Source organism: Chrysemys picta, chromosome 22, assembly GCF_011386835.1.
Source record: "Chrysemys picta bellii isolate R12L10 chromosome 22, ASM1138683v2, whole genome shotgun sequence".
In the NCBI taxonomy this organism is placed as follows: domain Eukaryota; kingdom Metazoa; phylum Chordata; order Testudines; family Emydidae; genus Chrysemys; species Chrysemys picta.
The window spans coordinates 4,010,799-4,031,441 of record NC_088812.1 but is presented as its reverse complement, the minus strand read 5'-3'; the positions used below and the strand labels follow the sequence as shown (position 1 = coordinate 4,031,441).

The 20,643-nt window shown below is 56.9% G+C and overlaps 1 protein-coding gene across 1 annotated transcript; it reads left to right on the top strand.

Annotated features, from left to right (window-relative positions):
* The first annotated feature begins 4,228 nt into the window (after nt 1-4,228).
* TUBB4A (tubulin beta 4A class IVa) lies at nt 4,229-14,312 on the top strand. The gene is made up of 4 exons (XM_005310153.4): nt 4,229-4,452; nt 10,526-10,634; nt 11,378-11,488; nt 12,648-14,312. Exons 1-4 carry the CDS (start codon nt 4,396-4,398, stop codon nt 13,703-13,705), a joined length of 1,335 nt encoding a protein of 444 aa, XP_005310210.1. The 5' UTR covers nt 4,229-4,395; the 3' UTR covers nt 13,706-14,312.
* Nucleotides 14,313-20,643: the final 6,331 nt, after the last annotated feature.

Genomic DNA, 20,643 nt, shown 5'->3' with positions numbered 1-20,643 from the left:
GGAGGGGCTGTGAGAAACCAAGGCCTGCAACACCTGCACTGCACATCCCCTCACAGCTGCCCTCGCCAGCCGGTCCAGTAGCCCCCACCCCACCCCAGAACACCGGCTGCCCCGTTGGTTTCAGCACCCTGGATACAGTGGGCTCTGTGCATTGTGGTATGAGAGATTCCCAGCATGCACTTGGAGTCCCAGAATGCACTGGAGTGAACAGGCTGTAAGGGTACCAGGCTCTATGGGGTGGGCAATTCCCAGCATGCACAGGGGTGAATGTGACTAGAGGGGGCACCATGCACTGTGGGGTGGCCAGTTCCCAGCATGTACTTGGGTGAATAGGACTAGAGGGGGCACCACGCACTGGGGGTGGCCAGTTCCCAGCATGCACTAGACTGGCAGCAGGGGGTGCTAACCTTGGAGATGCCCACAGGAGCCTGCCATGAACAGTCTCCTGGGCAGGGAACAGGCCCCAGGAGCAATGAAGGGACAGGCTACTTCATGGGGCAAGTTCTGCCTCCTCCATGACAGGGGCTTGGCCTGGGCAGGGGGGTAGCCTGGGGATCCTACAGGGATCAGAAGACCCCATTTCTGGTGAATCGGTGTCCCATTACCCAGGGTATGATTTGGATTGTTGGGTTCTCTCAATTCTCCAGTCTGGGGGGTCTTTTACACGGCTTCGCTGCCACTCCTGGTCTGCTCACACCCAGCCGCCAGCATGTAAATCACTCCCCGCGATTCTGTGTGAGTGCTCGAGCCAACCACTTGTGAGTTACACAGCAAGGCAACGCCAGCAAACTCCCAGGCCCAGCCTTTCCCCCAGAAATGTGTGTCTTGCACTGCCCAGCACCCTCCAGGACAACACGAGCTCATAGAAAATCCATCATTTATCAATAGAAAAAGACATGCCCAAATCCTGTTCTCCCAAATGGCCTTTCCCCAAACACTTCAATCCAAACGCACTGGTTTAGATAACACAGCAAAGCAAATGCATTGACTACAGAGAGAGAGAGAGATTTTAAGGGATTACAAGCAATGAGGCATGGAAGTCAGGATCGGTTACAAAGAAATTACAAATATCTTTTTGCGGATACAGACTAACACGGCTGCTACTCTGAAAGAAATAAAAGGTGCAATGCAGCTAATACCAAACTTAACCAAGCAAAGAACTCTCTCACGGTCCGTTACAACAGCTGTACTCAAACTGGCTGACTCTTTCGGGCAGGATCTCCCCCAGTCCAGTACCCCCTTTTCTACACCACTGGTAAACAGATCATTTGGGCAGATTGCTTTCTCCTCTTAACGTCCTCTCAAGAAACACCTTCAGCTGGGGTTGATGACACAGAAAGCCTGAGTGGAGGGGAACTCCCAGCTGTTTCTTTGTCCAGATGTAGATTTTGGTGCTCACACCCTCTTTCCTGCCAAAGAACGGCCACTTAACTAGGTGATGGTCCGCTGGATTTCATTGACACCAGGCTGAGGCCTGGGCCAGTTTTTGTCTCTAGGCAACTGCTTTGTCCTTGCTTGGAACCTGTCTTAGGCCACGTCTACACTAGCACTTATGTCGGCAAAACTTTTTTCGCTCAGGGTTGTGAAAAAACCACCCCCCTGAGTGACATAAATTTTGCCGGCATAAGGGCTCATGTGCACAGTGCTATGTCGGCGGGAGACGCTCTCCCACTCGTTGAGTTGTATTTATGATGTCAATGGGAGAGCTCTCTCCCATGGGCATAACACGGCTACACGATACAGCTGTGCCACCGGAAGCTTGTTAGTGTAGACATGGCCTCAGTAGTCTCCTACAGTGGAACTCTACATCTTTATACCCAATGCTGCCACACATATTTCATCAATACAATAATGTTCAGCAAATTATGAGTTTTCAGGTGATACCTCATGAGGCATACTTTGTACAAAATTCATCACCTGTCTATGAAAGGGGTGAACATAGGGGTACAGACTGTCACAACTAGTACCCTCAGAACTGAGAAGGCACAGAGCAATTCCAATGCTGCCATATTGGTCTGGTTTTTATACTGTCACTCAACTATGTTTTCTGAGGCTTCCACTTGGGGTGCGCAGGGTAATCAAGAGGGGAAACTCCCACAATTTAACACCCAGAGGCAAAGCAAGGGCTCGTTTGTAGCAACAAGGCCGAGGATGGCGCTGGAGTACAGCTGTAATCATTTGGAGCTGTGTGGTTTAGCCTTTAATTTCCATCCACATAAAGGCATGAGAGGCCTTCCCCTCTAGGGGGCACTGGCTCAGCTCCAGCCCCGGGTTGGGGGGATTGGCTGGTGGGGGATGGGATCTGGGGGTCTTTCCCCTGTAGGGGACACTGGCTCTGATCTAGATTCTGGGCAGGGGATTGGTTGACTCAGGGGGATTGGGAATGGAATCTGGGGCCTTTCCCCTACAGGGGGCACCAGCTCTGATCTAGATTCTGGGTGGGGGACTGGCTGGCTCAGGGGGGCTGGGAATGGGCTCTGGGGCCTTTCTCCTATAAGGTTTCAGAGTGGTAGCGTGTTAGTCTGTGTCAGCAAAAACAACGAGGAGTCCTTGTGGCACCTTAGAGACTAACACATTTATTTGGGCATAAGCTTTCATGGGCTAGAACCCACTTCATCGGATGCATGGGGTGGAAAATACAGTAGGAAGATATATACCACAGTATATGAAAAGATTCAGACCTGAATAAAGACTGGCAGTGGATGGGTCACTACAAGAACTTAAAAAAACCTAATTTCTCCATGCTAATTTGCCCCTACTGGTACTCACACCTTCTTGTTAACTGTTTGAAATGAGCCACCCTGATTACCACTTCAAAAGTGATTTTTTCCTCCTGTTGATAATCGCCCACTTTAATTAATTTGTCTCAACCCCCCACTGGGTAAGGCAACTCCCATCTTTTCATGTACTGCTATAGATACATCTTCCTACTGTATTTTCCACTCCATGCATCCGATGAAGTGGGTTCTAGCCCACAAAAGTTTATGCCCAAATAAATTTGTTAGTCTCTAAGGTGCCACAAAGACTCCTCGTTGTTTCTCCTCTAAGGGGCACCAGTTCCTCTCCCCCACACAGGTGAGGCTGATCTAAATGAACCTATCCCCTATTCTGGAGCAACAGGTGGCCAGGTACTGGCCTAGATGGGCCCCTTCCTGGTCTGATCTACCTGGCAACGCTAACGGTGAAGGAGCGAGGTCATCAGCACTCCCTAGCGGGCAGGATACATCCAGTCCCAGCACTTGGGCTGTTCCCCTGGGACGTATCACTTCCCTCCAGAGCGCAGTACTCAGGGAAACCTGGTACTTTTGGCCTACTTTCCCTGTGCTCCACCCTGGTCTGTTACTCTAGAGTACCCCATCTTTCCTGCTTGGCACCCCCTGCACCCTGTTTTCTATCTCAGCCTTATAGGAGCTCCCCCACTTTTTTCCACCTCTCTTCCCCCTCACACCGCAGACCCCCACCCCCCTCAGTAAATCCCAAGGAAAACTTAATAAACCCCACATTCATCTGGGGGGTAAGCAGAGCACAGCTTTCTTCCAGGATGGCTGGAGTCTTGGGTGAGCCCAGGCCAGGGATGCAGAGTGCATGGGGTTATTGGGTGTGGGGTGCAGGTGGTGCTGAAGTTGAGGGTATGGAGAATTTGGGGGGCAAGGTGCAGCAGGCTGGGAGAGTCTGCAGACCATGCATGGGGGTGCAGGTGAGAGTGCAGACGCTGAGTGCTGGGGCAGTTTGGGGTGCCGAAGACAGGGCCTGGGAACTCAGAAGCTATTAGGGACACAGGATGCATGGAGAGGAATGCAGGGCAAAGGAGTTGCAGGAGCACGGGGGGGGCCCGATGCACGCGTGGGTGCAGGGCGCATGAGGGACAGTCACAGGAGCAGGGGTACGCAGGCTGCATGGAGCGGGGCTGCGGGGCGCTTTTGGGGGGAGAAGTAACCGGGGTGCATCCGTGGGGGGCGCGCTGCATGGAGCGGGGCTGCAGGGCGCTTTTGGGGGGAGAAGTAACCGGGGTGCATCCGTGGGGGGCGCGCTGCATGGAGCGGGGCTGCAGGGCGCTTTTGGGGGGAGAAGTAACCGGGGTGCATCCGTGGGGGGCGCGCTGCATGGAGCGGGGCTGCGGGGCGCTTTTGGGGGGAGAAGTCGCCGGGGTGCATCCGTGGGGGGGCGCGCCGGATGGAGAGGGGCTCCGGGGCGCACTGGAGCCGGGGTGCAGCTCCGGGCGCGCACAGCGAGGTGTATCACGCGTGGGGGGAGCAGCCAGGCAGCTCCGGCCCATGCGCAAATTGCGCATCGGCTCCGGCTGTCCCGCCCCTCCCCGTCTCCCCCGGGCTCCATTTAAAGGCGCATGCGAGTCCGCTGAAGGATTAAGGGGAGAGCCGCAGACGGAGCGAGACCATGCGGGAGATCGTGCACCTACAGGCCGGGCAATGCGGCAACCAGATCGGGGCCAAGGTCAGGGCGGGGCCCTGGGGGTGGGGGCATGAAGGCCGCTGGGGATCGGGACCCCTAGGGGGGAGCTGGGGTAGTGGGTCCGCAGGATCTCAGCCCTGACCCTGCTGGGGCGGGTAGGGGCTCTGGGACACCCCCTTTGCCCCCTGGTTTGGATTTCCCTGCCAGGGTCCCAAGCCCAGTGCGACCCCCACCTCTGTCAGTGCCCTGCTGATTGGGGGGCCCCTTACTAGGCGCTTGAGTGTGGGGACTGGTAACCTGATCGGACAGCTTGTAATTCTGTGCTTAATCTGGAGGGGTGGGTCTGGCTGGGGTACCCCCCCTTGCCCACCCCGAGTCCTTTCTGTGCCCCGATCCCGCCTGCCTGGAGAAGGACACACCGAGCAGCTGTTTGCTGCAGTGTGGGGAGTGAGCAGAAGGGCTGGCTCCCAGCCCCCCAATTTCCCCCCCCCCTCCCTGAAATAGCCGCAGATCCACAGGGCGGGCAGCTTTTCCCCCCACTGCAGGCGAAGATCCGTGGGATGGGGGGCGTTGGGGGAGAAATCTGCCATTGCCGCATGACTGCGGCTGGGTGGAAAGGCTGCCCTGTATACATTCACAATGGCTCCCTTCAGGGGAAGCTGCCCTTGCAGGGAGCGCCTGTGGGGACGGGGGGGAGCCTTGACCTGTCTCTTCTTCCGTGGCATCAGTCCAGAGGCTCTCTAGCCTCTTAAAATAGCCCCTGGCTTCCCCCTCTGTTTGCCCCATGCAGGGGCGGCTGGGCAGGGTGGGTCTCTCTCCGTGGCATGAGACCAGCGATGAACATGGCTTCTCCGGCTGCTGGGCCCCGGATCTGTGCGGCTGGTTCTTCCTACACGCAGCCGGTGATTCACCAGAGAACAGGGTGAATTAGTCACCGCCGGGGCAGGAGTGGGGCGCAGGATCGGGTGGCAGTGAGATTCCAGGCCAGGCAGGCAGGGATGTGCCGGCCCATCTGCTCAGCTGCCAGGCAGGGGAAAGAGATCTGAGCAATGCGGGAGTAATGCCCAGCCTTTCCCTTGGGGAAGCTGCTCCTCTCAAATGCCTGAGCGACCCACCCATCCCAGAGGGGCTAGAAACAAGGATGCGGCTCCCTGCGGCTCTGGCCCCAGCCTCCCCTGCCAGACCTCGTAAAGGAAAGCCTGACAGGTACGGTTTGATGCTAGACAACATATGGCGGCTTCCCCCCCCTCCTCCCAGTCGCTGCACACGTTGGCAGAAAGGCCCATTTCTCTTTATTGGCCCGGTCGCCGCATGCTGGAGTGGCAAGGGGCTGGGATGGCAAAGCACCGAACCTGTACCAGGTCCCTCTCTCCGTGGAGAGGTGCCACCTGGGTATAAATGTGGAGTGAATCTGAAAGAATTGGTGTGGCTGTCTCTGATCAGGAGCGTGGCTGTATTGCCGGTTGCACCTGTTAAATGGGCTCCATTCCAGCCCATAGCCCCTGTCTAGGTTGGAGTCCTGGTCCACTTGTCTCTCTCAACATCCTCCAGGTGGGGTATTAAAACCCTGCGATCTTCCCACCATCGTCTCCGGCTGTCCGAATAGAAGCCAGGTCCCCTGGCGTGGCCAGCCCGGGGCACCTTGGATCAAAATGCCGAGCTCTGGTTGGAGCTTGTTGGCAGCCAGTGCCACCCTGGGGGAATCTTGCCAGTTCTGGCACAGTGCTGTCCCCGTGGCGTCTGGCATGTCAAGATGTGGCTGGTTTTGGGGTGGGAGCTGAGGGTATAAAGTTGTGAGCATTGGGGAGCAAACAGCCCAGCTGAGCCTCGAAGAGGAGGCAACGGGTCACCATGGGGGAGAGCCCCTCCCAGCCCTAGTCAGCAATGAATCTCCTCTCAAAGGCAGGACTGCTGGGAGCTGGTTCACTCCTTGCCTGATGCTGCATGACCGATCCAGAAGCGGCACTTTCACTTAAGGCGGGAGCCTTCCCAGCATGCACTTGGGGGGCCTTATCGGCCGAGCTGGTACCTCGCCTGCCTGGCATTGCATCAGCATCGTAAATCCTTTGTTACGGGGGCGGGGGGAAAAAATATATCTCAGAACCAGAGTAATTAACCTGCCATGGCCTAGCTCAAAGGGCGGCTTCCCGGGCCGGGTGGGGATTGCAGAGCGCTGAGTTCATGGGACAAAGGTCAAAAGTGGGACCCTGGAGCCCTGGTTGGAGAGGGCGGATCTGGCCCTACAAGGCAGCTGTGGGCTGGTGACGCCCTCGAACAGGGAGTTCTCCCAGGCGTTCAGAACAGTGGCTGGCCTCGGCCCTGAGTTTCTCTATCTGCCCTGCCAGGCCCTGTGCGGGGATGGCCTGGTGGCTAGGCCGGACGCTGGCCGGCGTTGGCTCATAGGTGGCGGGGGCCGGCCCAGAGCATCAGGCCAAGTCACCAGGTGGAGTGGACTTGTCCTGCTGCCAGTGGAAGTGGGGCGCGTCCTGATGCAGGCCATGTCACCTCTCCTTCAGGTGGGGACGTTGGCAATGGGGCACAGTGGCTGGGGCGTCTGGCTGCTCCATCTGCACTGGGGGGCAGGAAGGAGGTGTCCTAGGATCGCCCCTGTTCTCCTAATAGTTGATCTGCAGGGTCAACCTAAAAGCCCCTGGCAGCCCTGCTTGCCTGATGTCCCCCACACACACCACCCCCAGCTAAGGCTGCTGGCGGGTGTTGCTAGGATGGCTTTGGGGGTGCAGATCCAGCCCTCTCTGATTGCATTTTCCCCAAACATCTGTCCACCCCTGGGATCCGAAGGCTTTTAACCAAAACCGGGAAAGAGACACCCAGTGGTGGTGCTAGCCCTTTGGGGGGGGGGGCATAAGCAGGAATATTTTGGGGCCCCCCAACACTAAAACAGACATGTTCTTATGAAAATAATAATAGCAAATGGGGGCCCCCCCTTGAGCTGCTCGGGGCCCTAAGCAATCGCTTTGTCTGTTCACACGGTGACACCCCAATTCCAGCCTTCCCTGTAGGCTGGGGGTGGGGGGAGTTGCCTTGCCTGTTGTTGGCTCACCCATAGCAAGGCCATGGTGCAGGGGGGACAGCTGATGTGTATGGGGCGGGGGGGATTCTGCCCAGTGTGGCTATGGGAAGCCTGGCCCTGGGTGGTAATGCACACAGGGCTCGTGTTCCCACTGCCTCCTGCAGACTGACCAAAGCTCAGGCCCCTTGGGTTACAGGCCCCTCTGCAAAGGGGGCTGGCGCTGCCCCTCCCCTGCCTCTTTTCGGTTGCCTGTCCCTTTAAAAAGCCGAACCTGCCGGTGCAGGGTGGAGGAATCTGCATGGGGATGGGGGGGGGGGGGGGGGGGGTTGGTGGATTATTTTTGGATCCGTGCTGGTGGGGGGAGGGGTGTTCAGTGGAATCTGGATGGGAGGGGGGCTGTCCCCTGCAGGGAGGCTCAAACTAGCTGAATGGCTTGTTTCACCCCTTGTTTTTAGGGGTTCAGTTCCTCCCGTGCAACCCCCCTCCCCGCCCAAGATACCAATTCTCCTTCCCAGCCCTGTCCACCAGCAGGGAACGGAACCCCGGAAATTGAGGGGTGAAGCCAGGCACCAGAACAGCTCCCTCCCTTTTTGTTGCATCCTTGGCCCCCCCAAAATGCTCCCCAATTCTGGCCAGCTGGGATCCAACCCTCAATTCGAGGGAAGGGCCCTGCTGCCTCCTCACACCCCAATTTCAGCCAGCCAGGTTGTCAGACCCCGGAAATATAGGGGAGACTTGCAGTCTTCTCAAATCTGAAGCACGGAGGGGGGGAATTGTAGAGACCCCCAGATCTTCATCCCTATCCCTCCTGGGTTCTAGCCTCCGCTCCAGTGTGGGGTCTAGTGCCTGGGGGAGGGTAGGATGCCTGGGTTCTATTCCTGGATCTAGGGGTGCTGGCGGGGGGGGGGCACCCCTTCCTGTAGCATGTGGGGGCGGGGCAGAGGGGTAAGTGACAGCGCTGCGGCCAGGCAGAGGAAGGGAGGGGGTGCCTGCTGGCCTTGGGGTTTTTTAAGGGGTGTGTGTGGGGGGTCTGCTTCTTTGCTTTACTCTTCTCCCCCCCCCCCCCCCCCCGGGTTCTGCCTTTGCGGATTCCTTGCTGCCCACCCCCACTTCCTCCCATGTAGCCAGCCCCGGGTATAAATAGAACCTACTGCAGCCGCATCAGAGTGGCGAGATCGAAAGAGGCAGCTCCATTTTAGCGCCATGCTGCAGAATGACAGGGAGGGATTGCTGGGCGGGTGCCAGCCGGGGGGGGGGTGAATGTGCTGGACAATAGACGGGTGTTAAATCCATGCCGATTTCTCTTGACTTGAATGTTGCAATGTCTTCTCTCTCCCCCGCCACATACACAGACCTGATTGTCTGGGGGGGCAGCTGGGAGGCAGGACTCCTGGGTTCTAGCCCCCGCCCCCTCTGCGGAGAGGAGTGTGGGGTCTAGTGACTAGAAGGAGGGGGGAAAGTGTGGTCGGATGCCTGGGTTCTATTCCTGGCTCCGGGAGGGGAGCTGGAGAAGGGGGCGGGGCTGAGAATCCGGATTCCTGGGTTCTGCTCTCCTAACTGGGAGGAAACTGGGTTTCATGGCTAGAGACTGGGACTGGGAGTTGGACTCCTGGATTCTTGAGCGGGGACTATTCTAGTGGTGAGAGACGCGGGGCAGCCAGAACAGAGTCCTGGGTCCTCCACCCTCCCTCCAGTTCTGCCGGGGAGTGCAGGTGGGTTGATCCCTTTATTGTAGCGGGGGTGTCAGCCAATTGAAAACTGCTGTATTTTAAGCTGATGCCACAAAAGCGGGGCTTGTACCTTCCAGGAGGCCCCGGACAGCTGCGTGGTAATAGAGAGTGGCACCAATGCAATCTGTTGCCCTAGTCTGCGGGATGTCCCAGTACCCTGCAAATTCCCCTGGGTTCACAGGCGCTTAACCCAAGCACCCAACTGTACGTTAGACCAACACTTCCAGGGGCCCTGTTCCACGACTGACCACATCCCAAGAACCCAGGGGAGCGTGCTCGCAAACCATCTTCCAGAGATGGCCTGAAACCGACCAGCTCAGACAGTCTCGCATCCCTCCCTGGCAATGAAAAGGCAGAGATGGCTCCGTGGTGGGCTGGGATGAGAGAGAACTGGCTTCAGTTCCCGTCTGAGTTCTCAAAACCCAGCCGTGATGGGCGGTGAATTCTCCTGACAGTCTGGATTTTAAGCACCCTAAATGGGGGAGCAGAGCCCTTGGAAAATCTAGCTCTAAACTCCCTTGAAAACATGGCCCTTAATCTCGCTCTCTGCCTCAGTTTCCCCATCTGTATGTAAGGGAGATAACCCTTTCTCTGCAGTGTCTGTTCTAGCTTGTGTGTGTGTGTGCGCGCAGACCCTAGCCCAGTTGGAGCCCCGATTTCCTTGGGTTCGAGGTCGTTAGTACTTCTGGAATTTTAAAAAAGTCAGACGCTTGTCCTGGGGAGATGGGGTAAGCCAATTTCTCCACCCCATCCCCTTTCCCCCCCAGCAAGCCGGTTCTGAGTGAAGTACTAACCCAGCTTGTGGAAAGTGACAGATAAAACCACCTTGTAACTGGTGCAAATGCCACCTGTGGTTAGCCTAGCTAGGATGACAGCTTGATAAATAAATTACACTCTCCTCTCCCCGACTGAGGTGCAGAGCCCATTGAAAGCAAATACAATACGCTCCTTACAATGAAGGTGCCATAGACCCAGGCATTCGATCCGTTTTCCTAAAAGGATCTGAGGCAGGCAGATGCTAATAACTCTGCGGGCGGGGGAGGGGAGAAGGGGATGATCTGACCGGTATCTAGTTTCTCCCCCTCACAGAGGAGGGGGGCTGCTGCAGCAGCTATCCAGCTGAGGCAGACCTGGCTAGAGCAGGTTTAATGATCATGCTTCAGGGCACAATCCAGTCACCAGCTGGTGGTCAGGAAGGAATTCGTCTCTCTTGTGGCGGGTTAATGTTGCATAAGCTTGGGTGGGCTTCTCTGCAGCCAGCCCCGCTGCCAGGCTAGATCCAGGCTGCAACTGCTTGCGGAAGGGTTTGATTATGTAACTTTTTTAACCCCTTCCTCCCCACCCCTCCCCGCAGTTCTGGGAAGTCATCAGCGATGAGCATGGCATAGACCCCACTGGTACCTACCATGGAGACAGCGACCTGCAGCTGGAGAGGATCAACGTTTATTACAATGAGGCTTCAGGTACAGAGTCCAGAGGGGTGGGTGGAATTGCAGGGGTGGGGGTCTCTAAACGCAACCTGTCTGTGAATGGTGGGTCTAGAGGGATCTCCCCTATTAACATACTGCTTCCCGGTGGGTGCTTAAAGCTTCCTGACTAGTTCCTTTGTTAATGTCCCGCTGGGAGGGAGGTGGCCTGGTGGGAGTGCACCCTAGTGGGTGGAACATGGGACCAGGGAGTCAGGACTCCTGGGTCCTATCCCCAGCTCTGGGAGGGGAGTGGGGTCCAGTGGTCACAGCAGGGGGCTGGGAAGCTGGACTCCTGGGTTCTCTCCCCTGCTATGACCTGTCAGATCACTCGAGTGCTTCGTTTCCTCTCCTCGTCAAATAGCTGGTGCCCAGGTTTTGTGGGGGTGGATACGAGGCCAAATGATCTTTCCTCGTGTGCTTTGAGTCTCTGACACACAGCGATGTTTGCAAAGTGAGAAGCAAATCGCTGGCGGCACCCGCCCGCAGTGGAGAGTTTGGGGGGTTGGGGGGGTCTCAGCAGCTGCTCTGGCTGCATCTGTAGCAATCCATTGCTTGGGGAGGAGAGGAACCACCCCCCCAATACACACACCTTGGTCTCTGGCCTACTGAGGCAATCCCGGAACTCGGGGCTTGGCCCCACCCGCCAGCTAGAAGCTCCCAGGGCAGATGGGTGACACAACCCGGCCTCCTGAAAGCGTCTTCTCTCTCTCTCTCTCTCTCTCTCTTCCCCACCCTAGGTGGGAAGTACGTGCCCAGGGCAGTCCTGGTGGACCTGGAACCCGGGACCATGGACTCTGTCCGATCTGGTCCTTTTGGGCAGATCTTCAGGCCTGACAACTTCGTTTTCGGTAAGGTGGGCAGCACTGAGGAGCTGGGGTCTTGGGCGGGGGGGTGGGTGGTTAGGGTCCAGGGTCCCCATCAGTGCAGGAAGAGCTGAGGTCCCCTGCATGTTTCTTCCCAAAATAGCTCCATCTAGAATTGGCTAGTTCCTCCACCGCTTGGCAGGGGGGTCCCTCTCGGTGGGACCTGTGTTTCAGGGACAATGGGAGCCCCTAGAGGGTAGCTTAATGAACCTGACCCCACGAGCTGCCCATGGAGGAGACTGACTTCCCCCCATAAGGCGGGATGGGGCGGCCAGTCTATTCCCAGCTCAGCCTCTTTTTTTCCCAGGTGGTGGGTGATGGCTGCTGTCCCTGCGCTCCCTGTCCCCACCAAGAAGGGGCGACAATGAGATGGTTAGGAAAAGTGGGGCTTGGATTATAGGTGGGGCTTGGGGTACCACCCTCCTGTCCCTCTCCCGCTTGACCCCTTGAGTTCTTGTGCTGGTTCTGGACAGCAGCGTGGCCTAGTGGTGAGAGCAGTGGCTTGGGGCAGGGGGGAGCTAGGACTCCCGGGTTCTCAGAAAACCGACTTCCTCCCCAGAGAAGAAGACCATCTCTCTGAAGGGACCTGGGTGGGGTAGAACTTGCTGAAGAAGCTCAGAGCATGTGTGAATTGCTTTTAATTACTGGGCAAGGCACTTTAATTAAACAACCTCCACCTGCATCTTCAGGAAGGAATTGTAGAGCCCCAAGGCGTTGGCTGATTCATTCAACTATGGATTTTTGCCAGTGTCTGGATCCCATCCATGCGGGAGCAGATGGTGCAGGATCTGAAAGCTGTAGGGTTACCCCAGGCTCTCCAGTGACATGTCCAGGCTTCTGAGCAGGGGATGGGGCCCAGATGGGGCTAGCGAGAGGCTGGGCTACCCCGACCCAGCTAAGAAGCTGAAGTCCTGGGAAAGGGGCAGTATCTTAAACTTGGGTACTTTTTCGGCAGGCCCAACCTTTGTGGCACCCTGAAGGGGCTGGAGCTCCAGCGGGTGGGTGCTTGGTGCTGTCTGAATTGGGCCTCTTTGGGGTGCCCAAGTTGAAACACCAGAGCCAGTCTTGGCTGGAGAAGTTAGTGCGCAGTTGTGAGTGAATGTAACTAGACCCCCCCCCCCCCCCCACCTTCCTTGCTGCCTAGGTCAGAGCGGCGCTGGTAACAACTGGGCCAAGGGGCACTACACGGAGGGGGCCGAGCTGGTAGATTCGGTGCTGGACGTGGTGAGGAAGGAGGCAGAGAGCTGTGACTGCCTGCAGGGCTTCCAGTTGACCCACTCGCTGGGCGGCGGCACCGGCTCGGGTATGGGCACGCTGCTGATTAGCAAGATCCGGGAGGAGTACCCCGACCGCATCATGAACACCTTCAGCGTGGTGCCGTCGCCCAAGGTCTCGGACACGGTGGTGGAGCCCTACAACGCCACCCTGTCCGTCCACCAGTTGGTGGAGAACACGGACGAGACCTACTGCATCGACAACGAGGCCCTGTACGACATCTGCTTCCGCACCCTCAAGCTCACCACCCCCACCTACGGCGATCTCAACCACCTGGTCTCGGCCACCATGAGCGGCGTCACCACCTGCCTCCGTTTCCCCGGGCAGCTCAACGCTGACCTCCGCAAACTGGCCGTCAACATGGTGCCCTTCCCTCGCCTCCACTTCTTCATGCCCGGCTTTGCCCCCTTGACCAGCCGTGGCAGCCAGCAGTACCGGGCCTTGACCGTGCCGGAGCTGACCCAGCAGATGTTTGACGCCAAGAACATGATGGCCGCCTGCGACCCCCGCCACGGGCGCTACCTGACGGTGGCGGCCGTCTTCCGCGGCCGCATGTCCATGAAGGAGGTGGACGAGCAGATGCTGAACGTGCAGAACAAGAACAGCAGCTACTTCGTGGAGTGGATCCCCAACAACGTCAAGACGGCCGTGTGCGACATCCCGCCCCGCGGGCTCAAGATGGCCGCCACCTTCATTGGCAACAGCACGGCCATCCAGGAGCTCTTCAAGCGCATCTCGGAGCAGTTCACCGCCATGTTCCGCCGCAAGGCTTTCCTCCACTGGTACACGGGCGAGGGCATGGACGAGATGGAGTTCACCGAGGCGGAGAGCAACATGAACGACCTGGTTTCCGAGTACCAGCAGTACCAGGACGCCACGGCTGAGGAAGGCGAGTTCGAAGAGGAAGCAGAGGAAGAAGTGGCATAGACCTTCCCGTTCCCTCTGTCCCCCGACACGCGCACCTTGTGCCCACCAGTCCTACTGAACCAATGGACCACGTTGCCCCTGCTGGCATAGGCTTGAACGTTCTCCACCCAGCTAGAAACCGATAAGAGCTTGGTGCAAACCCTGCCCCCTACTGGTAGGTTGGGGAAGTTCAAGGTGTCGGTGTAGCGGTGGGAGGGTTTGTCGGCCTTGTTTGGGAATGGCAGCAAGTGGTAATAGGTCTAGGTAAAAACACTGTCGGTCTCTTCCCTTTTCATCCACCGCATCTCACCCTCCAGAAACACAGCTCTCCTGCAGTGAAGTCTGTCTTCATGTCATGTGATTTCTCTCTTTCTTTCCAGAGATGAGTATGCACTAACTCATCGCCTGCTCTGTTCTTTTTTTGTTTGTTGTTGTGCTGGGCTTAAAATAAAACTAGAGGATCATGGAACTCATGGGGAGGGGGGGGTTGTGGGAAGGGGCAGGGTGAGGAATTGATCTCCAGGGTGGGAATCCCCCCCCCCCAATCCTAATCCCCCGCCTGAGATCTTTCTGCTTTCGAAACAGTTTGTCTGTATGTTTCCACAATAAAATATTGAATAATATTAAAGTGCAAGCGTGCTGGCCTCTTTCTCGCAAAGATCACCCACAAATGGGCACATTACAGGATGCCTGGGGGCTGTGGGGGGCCTAGATTCTATTCAAGGATCACAGCACTTATGGATTGATAGAATGCAATTAATAAATACCCAGAGGTGGTGGGGAAGGTTTGGACTTCCATTTTTGGTTGGAATATGCTGATTTGTCCATATCAAGACCTTCAAGAGATCCTAGTGGGTAGTGCACTCCCCAGAGACGCGGGTGAGACAGGACCAAGCTATGGACTTTTCGGGGTGGGGGGTTCTTTGGGGAGGTTTTTTTGCAGAAAACATCAAAGGTCCTGATTTTTTCCTCCTGCCGTGCAATGGGAATCTTTTTAATCCCCAAAATTCCTATGGGGTGGGAAAGCCAATTTTCACCTCCCTCTATGCATAATGGTCATGTCTGGCCTTCTTGGCTTCAGTCAACAACATGTGCCCCCGTTCTGTAGGGTGGGAGGTGGATGGAAACAAGGCTGTGGACTCAAATCCACTTTCACTTGCCCAGAGTCTGGGTTGTTGTCCCTAATAGACTTACTCATGCTGCGGCACTAACCACGGGACCACGTTCTCTTAGGTGCTTCAATACCATCATAATGGGGGGCCAAATAGCACCCATGGGTGCTCTGAAGCTATCACTATGGTGTATATGGAGATACACCTAGAGCTGGAAGGGACCCTGAAAGATCATTGAGTCAAGTCCAGCCCCCTGCCTTATGACCAAGTACTGATTTTTGCCCCAGATCCCTAAATGGTCCCCTCAAGGATTGAACTCACAACCCTGGGTTTAGCAGGCCAATGCTCAAACCACTGAGCTATCCCTCTCCCCCTTGGTGGATGGAGGATGGTTCAAGATCACACGGAGTCTGGTAGAGCAGGCAACTGACCTGTCTTGCAGGCTCCAGGGGACCCCCCACCCCCTGTGGTCATGGTAGAGCCCCACTGGTATGGGGTGCAGAAGGCTGGGTTAGGGTAGCCCCAGGACTGCGGCACACCTGTTCCAGGCTCTGCAGCAGGCGGAGAGGGGCAGGGAGAACCATGGGGCTTAGGAGGGGAGGGACAGGTTCTGTCCCCTAGGGGATAGGCTATGGGGTCAGTGACACAGCCTAGATTGGGGAAAAGAACAAGGTGGCCCCAGCTGAGATCAGGGCCCCGTTGTGCCAGGCGCTGCACGGACAAGAGTTTACAGTCTAAATAAACTCAGGGTGCCGGGGGAAACTGATGCCCAGAAGGGTGAAGTAACTCGCCTCAGGTCAGTGGGGCTGGAACCCAGGTGACCTTAACACAGTTCAACCCCCTACCCACTGGACCATGTTGCCTTCCAGCCAAGCTGCGCATCGCAGCGGAAGGAGAAGAAAGGTGACAGTTTCTAGGAGTGAGCTAGCAGCTGTCCAGAACCAGGGCTGAATAGGGCCCTGCTCAAACAGTCAGGACACCTGGGTTCTGGGCCTGCCTTGTGACCTGGGGCACAGCACGTCCCTCCTCTGTCGTTCAGGCTCCCCTGGCAGCCTGAGTCTAGTTAGACTGTACATTGTTGGGGCAGGGATCGTGTAGCAACAAGGAACGGGGCGGTATCCCTTTAAATAGGCGGTGAGCTCTAGGGCACGGCTCACTGCGTCCTAAGTCATCAAAAGCCACCCAGAGCAGCGGGCTATAAGCACCTAGGCCGTGTGTGTGTGTGTTTAATGAACGCAAACAGACTCTCTCGCTGTGTCTGTACAGCACCTGGCACAACGAGGCCCTGATCTCACCTGGGGCAGGGACTGTCTCTCACTGTGTCTGCGCAGCACTTGGCAGAACGAGGCCCTGATCTCACCTGGGGCAGGGACTGTCTCTCGCTGTGTCTGTGCAGCGCTCGGCACAACAGGGCCCTGATCTCAGCGGAGGCAGGGACTCTCTCTCGCTGTGTGTCTGCTCAGCTGGGGCCTCGCCCTGGTTGAAAGTTTTCTGACGAGAAGAGCCATGAGAATGACGAAAGGATTGGAAAACAGACGGGAGCAGGATCTATTCAGTTTAACACCGAGAAGGTTAAGGGGCGACAATCTCAGACAAATCCCAACTGGAAATAAGGCCTCTATTTTAACAGGCAGGGAATTAACTATGGGAACAACCTAAAAGGGCCGGGGCAAAATCTCCATTCCTGGCAATTTTTGAATGAAGACTGGAGGTTTTTCTAAGAGCTCTGCTCCGGTTCACTCAGGAACGAATGCAGGCCTGCGTTTCGGATCTAGAAATGGTCCATTCCCAAAGGAAATTTGGCAGGAAACAGCCCATTCGGGAGGAAAGCTGCTGGAATTTCTCACCCAGCAGAAAACTCCCGAGTTTCCCCCAGCTCTAACGGGACCTTTCAACGCTGTTGTAATTCACCAGCCAAGGCTGGGTCTTAGCCCAGAAACGCCAGGCCACACGGTCTTCACCCAGATTCTCCTCCTTTCTAGCACCCGTTTGCTCTGCGCTGGTCCAGCACCTCATGCGATGGGCACCTTGATCTTTGCCTGAGGCCCCCAGGCGCCCCCACAATACCAATAAATAACAATAGTAATTGTTGGAGCCAGGAGAGGGGATTTTGGCTCAAAGCCTCAAATGTATTTAGGTGCCTAACTCCCAGTGAGACCCAGGGGACTTAGACACCTAACTAGTGTTGAGGATGAAGGCCTTTGTTCCTAGACGCATGTGAGAACGAAACGCCCAGCTTGGAGCGTGTTGCATGACTCTGTTTCCGCCTGCCACGTCGCTAATCAGGCGGGGATTGTGCAACCAGCCACAAACTCTCCCAGGTCCTGATGTTCAGCCAATGTTCCCATGACCTGCACTCCCCTTTGGAGCTCACACACACGTACCGAGTTTAGATGCTTTGTGCTGTTGCCGGGCATTGACTAGTGTCCACGGCCCCCCAATAGGTGTCCCCAGCCCCGTCACAGCTTTGTAGCCGCTGACTCTCTTTGAAGGCCGCCTCTGGAAAGTTAGCTGTGTAGTGATTAAACTAGTGGACGGGGAGTCAGGACTCCTGGGTTTTGTTCCCAACTCTGGGAGGGGAGTGGGGTCTAGTGGTTAGAGCAGGGGGGGCTGGGAGCCAGGACTCCTGGGTTCTATCCCCAGCTCTGGGAGGGGCATGAGGCCTAGAGCAATGGTTTTCAATCTTTTTTCATTTACAGACCCCTACAAAATGTTGGATGGAGGTGCAGACCCCTTTGGAAATCTTAGACATAGTCTGCGGACCCACAGGTTGATAGGGATTAGAGCAGGGGGGCTGGGAGTCAGGACTCCTGGGTTCTGTCCCCAACTCTGGCAGGGGAGTGGGGTCTAGTGGTTAGAGCGGGTGGGACGGGGCTGGGAATCGGGACTCCTCAGTTCCATTCCTAGCTCTGAGAGGGGAGTGATGTCTAGTGGTTAGAGCAAAGGGGCTGGGCGTCAGGTCTCCTGGGTTCTAACCCAGCTGAGGGGTGTGAAAGGGGTCTGGCAGTTGGTGGGAGGGATTGGGATTCCTGAACTGCTGTGTTCTAATCCCAGCTCTGGAAGGGAAGTGGCGTCTAGTGATTCGAGAAAGGGGGACACACATACCCCACCAACCTGCTCACACACACACACACACAGAAAGAGTCACACATATACACCACCGACACACACTCACACCCTACACCCATCACCAAAACAGCGCTCAGACACAACCCCCCTCTCAGGCCCCGGTACTAAACACACACCACATACAGGTACCATCTGGACACACAATGCCCATCACACACAAATGCGATGCACAAACACACCCGTCACACGCACAGAGAAAGCACATGCTCCGATCCCCCACACGGGCACAACAGCCGTACCCCACATGATACTGACATGTATGCCCCAGACACACCGCTCTGGCCCAAAACACGTCTCACACACACAGCGCCTGGGTGCCACGCACAGACACGGGTGCATGTCTCACACCGATCACCAGGCGAGGTACATCACACACAGGTGCAGCGTGGGCACCGGAGGCATCTCTCTCCAGGCAGCTGGCTCGGGCATGGAAGGGGCGGGGGTGTGAATGGCGCTGGTAGATCAATCTAGGTCAGTGTCATATTGAGGGGGGAGGGGAGTGCTGCAGGGAGCCAGCTCTCCCCCCCCCCACCCACGCCAGCCGCAGCGAATGAGGTCAGCGCCAGGCCTCGCCCAGCCGCAGAACAAAGTGGCATTTGTCTCCATGGCAGGGTCTCCATGCAATCAGCCATGCGCGCAGGATCTGGCTGATTGCAAAGGCACCCCCCTCATACCCTGGGGGGGGGGAGGGCACGTGACCCACCTGCAGCACAGATCCCCCCCTCCCCCACTGCTATGCGATTCAGTGCAAAGGGGCCCAGGCGCGGGTGGGCTGATCCTCAGGGGTCGTTTCAGGACAACCAGGAAGAGGGTGGTGGTGGAATGACTGGTTCTCTGCAGCTGGGAGACGGCCCATAGCTGGGGGTTTGGTGGGGGTGAGAATCAGGACTCCTGGGTTCAGTTCTCAGCTCGGAGAGAGGAGTGGGGGGTAGTGGGTTAGAGCAGGGTGGGCTGGGACTCCAAGTTCTAGTCCTGGCTTTGGGAGGGGAGTTGGGTTTAGTGGTTAGTGGATGATCAGGACTCCTGGGTTCTATTCCTGGTGCCGGGAGGGGTACGGGGGCAGCGCAGGGAGTCAGGACCCCTGGGTTCTATTCCCGGTGCCGGGAGGGGTACGGGGGCAGCGCAGGGAGTCAGGACCCCTGGGTTCTATTCCCGGTGCCGGGAGGGGTACGGGGGCAGCGCAGGGAGTCAGGACCCCTGGGTTCTATTCCCGGTGCCGGGAAGGGTACGGGGGCAGCGCAGGGAGTCAGGACCCCTGGGTTCTATTCCCGGTGCCGGGAGGGGTACGGGGGCAGCGCAGGGAGTCAGGACCCCTGGGTTCTATTCCCGGTGCTGGGAGGGGTACGGGGGCAGCGCAGGGAGTCAGGACCCCTGGGTTCTATTCCCGATGCCTTTTGTTTTATTTAGGTCATACTCAAGTGGCATTTGAAAACTTTTCTCAATGAGTGAGAGGGCTAGAAATGTACTTTTCCCCACATTCACATGACTCCTGGAGCTGGGGCTTTAAGAAAAAACAGCATTTCTTGCCAGAGTTCGCAACACTGGAAAAATCCCATTTCTGCATGTGTCAAATGATCTAATGTGGGGGTTCTTCTCCCAGATTTTGCAACCCACCCCCTAGATCCCAGCTAAAAGGGGCTAGGGTGTCCTTCAGAGAGGGATCCTGCATGCTATGGTGAAGGTTGAGGATCCCTCGTCTGCTGTCTTGTCAGCACTGGGAGTGCAGCCACTTGTGCCGACCCCTCTACACCACGACAGCCTGACTTCCCCATTGCAGCTCACCAGGTTTGACGCCCAGGACTCCTGGGTTCCAGTCTCGGCACAAGGGCTCCCGGCTAAGCTGCGTCAGCGCAAACTGCGATAGAGCATCGTAAACTGTGTCCGCATGAGGGGACTGTAACGGTCCAGCAACAGCTTTGGCTCAAGCCCAGGGTGCACCAGGCCTCAGGCCCCAGTGAACTCCACACAGGCCGGGGTCCCATTTAAGTCAATAGGGCCTGGGTGGACTGGGGCCTGCATATTGCCCTGTAAATGCCTCGAACCCCGGAGTCCTGATTCTCTTACCTCACCACTAGACCCTGTTCCTCACCCAGAGCTGGGGAGAGAACCCTGGAGTCCTGACTCCCAGCACCCCCGCCATGCTCTAACCACTAGACCCACCTCTCCTTCCAGAGCTGGAAATAAAACACAGGAGTCCTGATTCCCCGTCTCCCTGCTCTAACCATGAGACACCACCCCCAGCTCCTCTGCTCTAACCACCCTCTCCCCACCCAGAGCTGGGGAGAGAACCCAGGAGTCCTGACTCCCAGGCCCCCCGCTCTAACCACTAGGCGACAAATAATCCAGGAAATGAATTTGCTGTCTAGGCACAGAAAGTGAAACTGACCGGGCTAGTGTCCCAAGCAGAAGTAGGTATAAAAGGTAGTGTCCCTTTAAATTAACCCCGAGTTGCCTGCAGGATTGTTTGTGGGGGCCCTACCAGGGGCCTAGGGACTGAGCTGTGGGGGGCTAAGCTATGGTTGAGGGGAACTCCTCTGTTCCCACATGCTCTGAGCAGGATCGGGCTCCCATACACTGTATGGTCAGCTCGCCCCAGATGTCCGTCCAGACCTGCATGTCATACCAGCCGCCTGCTGACCTGCAGACGGGGAAGGGAGGGGTTCCTCCGGCTGTACGCCCGCCTCTGGGCGGAGAGACTGGCACAGTTCCATCCTGGAG